The sequence below is a fragment of the Pseudophryne corroboree genome, chromosome 8 (genome assembly GCF_028390025.1).
Source record: "Pseudophryne corroboree isolate aPseCor3 chromosome 8, aPseCor3.hap2, whole genome shotgun sequence".
NCBI classification, from domain to species: Eukaryota; Metazoa; Chordata; class Amphibia; order Anura; family Myobatrachidae; genus Pseudophryne; species Pseudophryne corroboree.
The window spans coordinates 22,072,402-22,078,401 of record NC_086451.1 but is presented as its reverse complement, the minus strand read 5'-3'; the positions used below and the strand labels follow the sequence as shown (position 1 = coordinate 22,078,401).

General features: G+C 47.4%; 1 protein-coding gene across 1 annotated transcript in view; it reads right to left on the bottom strand.

The window, feature by feature from the left end:
* Positions 1–1,800: 1,800 nt before the first annotated feature.
* Positions 1,801–6,000, bottom strand: part of GNL3L (G protein nucleolar 3 like) — a 37,636-nt gene continuing 33,436 nt past the window's right edge. Inside the window, exons 14-15 of the mRNA XM_063936043.1 lie at positions 2,226–2,400; positions 1,801–2,091 (exon numbers count right to left, since the gene is read on the bottom strand). Of these exons, the coding sequence (XP_063792113.1) occupies positions 2,024–2,091; positions 2,226–2,400 (243 nt within the window). The 3' untranslated portion in view covers positions 1,801–2,023. The remainder of the gene's footprint in view (positions 2,092–2,225; positions 2,401–6,000) is intronic.

Genomic DNA, 6,000 nt, shown 5'->3' with positions numbered 1-6,000 from the left:
ACAGTGTTTCCATGTTTCCCATGGTTTTCCCAGTGTTTCCATGTTTCCCATGGTCTGGAATAACGGAGTCCTTGGTTAGACGTCTATGGGGGATGTGATGTTGCCAGATTTACCAATATCTGGAACGTGAATCAGTAAGGACAGCCCAGTGTCGAAATGATGGCCTCTCCATTGACTGACCAGGTGTAGCGCTTCTGCTCCAGGTTGAGGGATCTGCACGTGGCCCAAGACAGTCTTGGTACATGGACTTTCTAACCATGACAGAGGGCCCAACATGGCGCCTGCCCCAAGACCGGATCTCTTACACCCAGCCCAGGTAAACTCTGGTGATGGAAGGACTCTGACTTAACTGCACGCCTTAAATCCTTAAAGCTAATTAGTTTTTTTTTCCATGGGGCTCAGGCCATCCTCACCTAGGAGAGGGCTTATTCTTGTAGACCTCCTCTTCTCGTCATCCATTAACAGGTATGTTCTTCAGACCAGAGCATCCATTCAGCCAAAAGTGCTCTTCAGGGGGTAGATTTAATAAAGCTTCTGAAACAGACAAGTGGAGGTGGTTTGCCCGTAGCAACCAATCAGATTCGGTCTATAATTTTCTAGAATGCTATAGAGAAATGATAGCTAGAATCTGGTTGCTACGGGAAACACCAGCCCTTTTAATTTGTAGAAGCTTTAGTAAATCTACTGCCAGGTTCCAATAGAATCAAGACATTATAAAGACCTTTATGGCATTTTCTGTTCTTGTTTATGTTTTCTTTAGTTGTTCTCCTTATTAAAAGCATGTAGTTTTCATCCTCTTCCTCTCATTCTGTACCCCTGCCCGGTCCTTTGGTAGTGTTCATTCTAGCACCCTGCACCTTTCAAAATACATGCAGTTCCTCGTTCCTGCCTGGGGTGTCGCTCTCTGCTCTGGTGCTTCTCAGCACATTCTGATCTGTTACTCAGTGCTGAGATACAGACCTGTGTGTGCTGAGAAGAACCAGAGCTGAAAGCGACACCTCAGGCAGGAAAGAGGTACTGGATAGGACTTGAAAGGTGTAGGGTGCTAGAATGAACACTAGCCCTGTACGTGGGCACCAATTATGTACATTCTATTAAGCTGTGCTGTCTTGTACCACTATAAGCCGGTGAGATGACGCTATTCAGAGTGGAGTCAGGGAGTTTGTAGTCAGAACCCAATATTCATACAAGTGTGAATTCAGTAACTGTGTTGTTTTGCTCGTCGGTTTAGTTTCCAACATGGCTGCCCCAATGTGCGTAACACAAGGTGACAGTGTGGTGCCATGCCACAATTGGCTGTTATGCAGACAGGCCTTTTCACCAATCTAACGCACGTTTCACCAATCTAGCACCCTGCACCTTTCAAATCCTGTGCAGTACCTCTTTCCTGCCTGAGGTGTCGCTCTCTGCTCTGGTGCTTCTCAGCACACACAGGTCTGTATCACAGCACTGAGTAACAGATCCGAGTGTGCTGAGAAGCACCACAGCAGAGAGTGACACCCCAGGCAGGAAGAGGAACTGCACAGGATTTGAAAGGTGCAGGGTGCTAGAATGACCACTGCTTTGGAGCTTTGGCTTTGTCTTGCATAACTGAGAGCCCCAGGCAGCACTGGGTATAGAGGGGAGTAAGGCGAGCTTTTCGGTGGTACATTTAAAGTGCCCTGGCTACCCTGCACTCTATACCCATGGCGTTTCCATTGTCCCCTAATGGGATTTAATGTACGTACAAAAATCCATATTCTGGGTGTAATTACGCAAAGCACTGATTGCCCATCGCCAAAAAAACAAAGCACCACTCAGTTGTGTGAGAATGTTGTTTTAATTTTCAGGGTCCATCATGGCTTCACAGCAAGTCACGTTATTATACTGTCCCTGTAATGGTAACGGTCAGAGCAGAGCGATGCTGACAACGTGCTACCATTCTGCCACAATACAGTCCTTATTCAGCTATACAAGACAGGTTTCATGGTGGTGGCAGAATCATTACATTCAGCTGGCGGAAGTTTGCGTCCAATCTTTATGTTCAGTCGTCGCCCAGCCTGAAGTCCATGGCTTGTATCAGTGTGTCCGATAACTTAGTGGCTATTTTATCTGGAAGAAGAGACGACAGTGTGAATGTATGAAGACCGATAGTAAATATATCCGCTACATTTCCTAGTAGGCTTCTGTAACGGACAGTTAATACATGGACATGGTAACGTTGCCATCCCATAATTAGTACTCACTCGCTCTCTTCTGCAGCTTCTTCCGCCTCTTGCCGGCTGCGCGCAGGGCCTGCCCTTGTTGCAGAGGATCCACCGCTTGGATATCTTTCAGACTGGGAGCTTTGGGGACTATCCGTTCCATGTCGGTCGGGCCTTTGCTTTTGGCTGCTTTAATTTCAACGGTCATAGGTCCAAACTGTGGCAGCAAAAGAGAAGCAGACAAACATTCGTATATTGGGGGTCATTCCGAGTTGATCGCTCGCTAACAGTTTTTAGCAGCCGTGCAAACGCATAGTCGCCGCCCCTGGGGGAGTGTATTTTCGCTTTGCAGGAGTGCGAACACCAACACATTTTGTGCAGAACAAGACCAGCCCTGTAGTTACTTATTCTGTGCGATGATTGCTGCGATGAGTGACACGGTAATGACGTCAGATACCCGCCCAGCAAACACCCGGCCACGCCTGCGTTATTCCAAACACTCCCAGAAAACGGTCAGATGACACCCAGAAACGCCCTCTTCCTGTCAATCTCCTTGCGTTCGGCTGTGCAATTGGAATCGCCACTAGAACCAGTGCAAAACCACAATGGACTTCATACCCTTACGTCGCGCGCGCATTGCGGTACATACGCATGCGCAGATTAGCCATTTTTTTTCACTGATCGCGACGCAGCAAACAACGGCAGCTAGCAATCAACTCGGAATGACCCCCATTGCCATGACTGGTCAATGAAAACAGCAGCGCAACATGTAAAATGCCAAATGGAAGATACATTGGGGTATATTTACTAAAAATCGTATTTTCCCGTTTGAGGTCAAAGTTCAATCACGAATGACATCGAAAGTGTAAATATGCAACTTTTTGAATTTAGTACGACTAATTTACTAAGCTGCCGTATTCTGCATTTTCGGTTTTACCGATGTCGATGTCATTCGGGTTTTTTGGCAGTGTTTTACGTGAGTGACTTGTAAAACACTGCCGACTTTAATACAATGAATCTCGGCCGGATCTGAGAGATCCGTGCTGGGCTTCATTGTGCACCTTTATTTAAAAAAAAAACAGTGTTAAATTAAAAATTGCGTGGGGTCCCCCCTCCTAAGCCAAACCAGCCTCGGGCTCTTTGAGCCGGTCCTGGTTGCAAAAATATGGGGGGGGAAAATGATAGAGGTTCCCCCATATTTAAACAACCAGCACCGGGCTCTGCACCTGGTCCTGGTTCCAAAAATACGGGGGACAAAAAGCGTAGGGGTCCCCCGTATTTCTGAAACCAGCACCGGGCTCCACTAGCCAGATACATAATGCCACAGCCGGGGGACACTTTTATATAGCTCCCTGCGGCCCTGGCATTACATAACCAACTAGTCATCCCTGGCCGGGGTACCCTGGAGGAGTGGGGAACCCTTCAATTAAGGGGTCCCCCCCCTCCAGCCACCAAAGGACCAGGGGTGAAGCCCGAGGCTGTCCCCCCCATCCAAGGGCTGCGGATGGGAGGCTGATAGCCGTTGTGTAAAAAAATGAATATTGTTTTTAGTAGCAGTACTACAAGTCCCAGCAAGCCTCCCCCGCAAGCTGGTACTTGGAGAACCACAAGTACCAGCATGCGGAGAAAAACCGGGCCCGCTGGTACCTGTAGTACTACTACTAAAAAAATACCCCAATAAAAACATAAGACACGCACCTTGAAAGTATAACTTTAATACATACATACACACCTCCATATACACATACTTACCTATGTTCACACGAGGGTCGGTCCTCTTCTCCATGTAGAATCCATGGTGTACCTGTGGAAAAAATTATACTCACAAAATCCAGGGTAGAAGCCTCTTCTTCTTGTAATCCATTTGTAATCCTGGTACTTGTCAAAATAAAAAAACGGACACCCGACCTCGCACTGAAAGGGGCCCCATGTTTTCACATGGGACCCCTTTCCCCGAATGCCAGAAACCCCCTCTGACTTATGTCTAAGAGGGTTCCTTCAGCCAATCAGGGAGCGCCACATTGTGGCACCCTCCTGATTGGCTGTGTGCTCCTGTACTGTATGACAGGCGGCACACGGCAGTGTTACAATGTAGCGCCTATGCGCTCCATTGTAACCAATGGTGGGAACTTTGTGGTCAGCGGTTGACCGAAAGTAACCTCACCACTGACCACAGAGTTCCCACCATTGGTTACAATGGAGCGCATAGGCGCTACATTGTAACACTGCCGTGTGCCGCCTGTCATACAGTACAGGAGCACACAGCCAATCAGGAGGGTGCCACAATGTGGCGCTCCCTGATTGGCTGAAGGAACCCTCTTAGACATAAGTCAGAGGGGGTTTCTGGCATTCGGGGAAAGGGGTCCCATGTGAAAACATGGGGCCCCTTTCAGTGCGAGGTCGGGTGTCCGTTTTTTTATTTTGACAAGTACCAGGATTACAAATGGATTACAAGAAGAAGAGGCTTCTACCCTGGATTTTGTGAGTATAATTTTTTCCACAGGTACACCATGGATTCTACATGGAGAAGAGGACCGACCCTCGTGTGAACATAGGTAAGTATGTGTATATGGAGGTGTGTATGTATGTATTAAAGTTATACTTTCAAGGTGTGTCTCTTATGTTTTTATTGGGGTATTTTTTTAGTAGTAGTACTAAAGGTACCAGCGGGCCCGGTTTTCCTCCGCATGCTGGTACTTGTGGTTCTCCAAGTACCAGCTTGCGGGGGAGGCTTGCTGGGACTTGTAGTACTGCTACTAAAAACAATATTCATTTTTTTACACAACGGCTATCAGCCTCCCATCCGCAGCCCTTGGATGGGGGGGACAGCCTCGGGCTTCACCCCTGGTCCTTGGGTGGCTGGAGGGGGGGACCCCTTGATTGAAGGGGTCCCCACTCCTCCAGGGTACCCCGGCCAGGGGTGACTAGTTGGTTATGTAATGCCAGGGCCGCAGGGAGCTATATAAAAGTGTCCCCCGGCTGTGGCATTATGTATCTGGCTAGTGGAGCCCGGTGCTGGTTTCAGAAATACGGGGGACCCCTACGCTTTTTGTCCCCCGTATTTTTGGAACCAGGACCAGGCGCAGAGCCCGGTGCTGGTTGTTTAAATATGGGGGAACCTCTATCATTTTTTCCCCCATATTTTTGCCACCAGGACCGGCTCAAAGAGCCCGAGGCTGGTTTTGTTAGGAGGGGGGACCCCACGCAATTTTTTTTCGAAAAAAAACACACTTTCCCATCCCCTTCCCACTGATAAACATGCACGGATCTCATGGATCCCTGCATGCCTATCCAAACACGGGATAAAAAAGCAGGTCTGTTTTTTTTAGCACTTTTTCACGAATTGTATTTCAGCACGGCAGTGTTTGGCTATTGTCGGCAGTGTTTGTGATTTGCACTTTTTAGTAAATTACCGATTTCTACCAAATTGCAGGCGTATTTGACCGATGGTGTATTGATTCGTGATTTTTTCCTAGGACTTCCAAAATATTATGAATGCCCTCATCACTGCCGAGATTTTTGCTTAGTAAATTACCGAAATGACACTTTGAAGAAAAAACGGCATCTCGGTCAAAATCGGGACCTTAGTAAATATACCCCATTGTGTCTGTTACTCTGGAAACACATTGACATTTGTACTTTTTAAATACGAGGGTTGATTTTAAAACTTGTTTTGTTTTGTATGATAAATGGTGCTTCAGCCAATCAGCTCCCAACTGCCATTTTCCAAACACGTGACCGTTAAGAGCCGATTGGCTGGAGCCCCATTTATTATACGCAACACGTTTTAAAACTCGTTGTGTATGATAAAACTCCT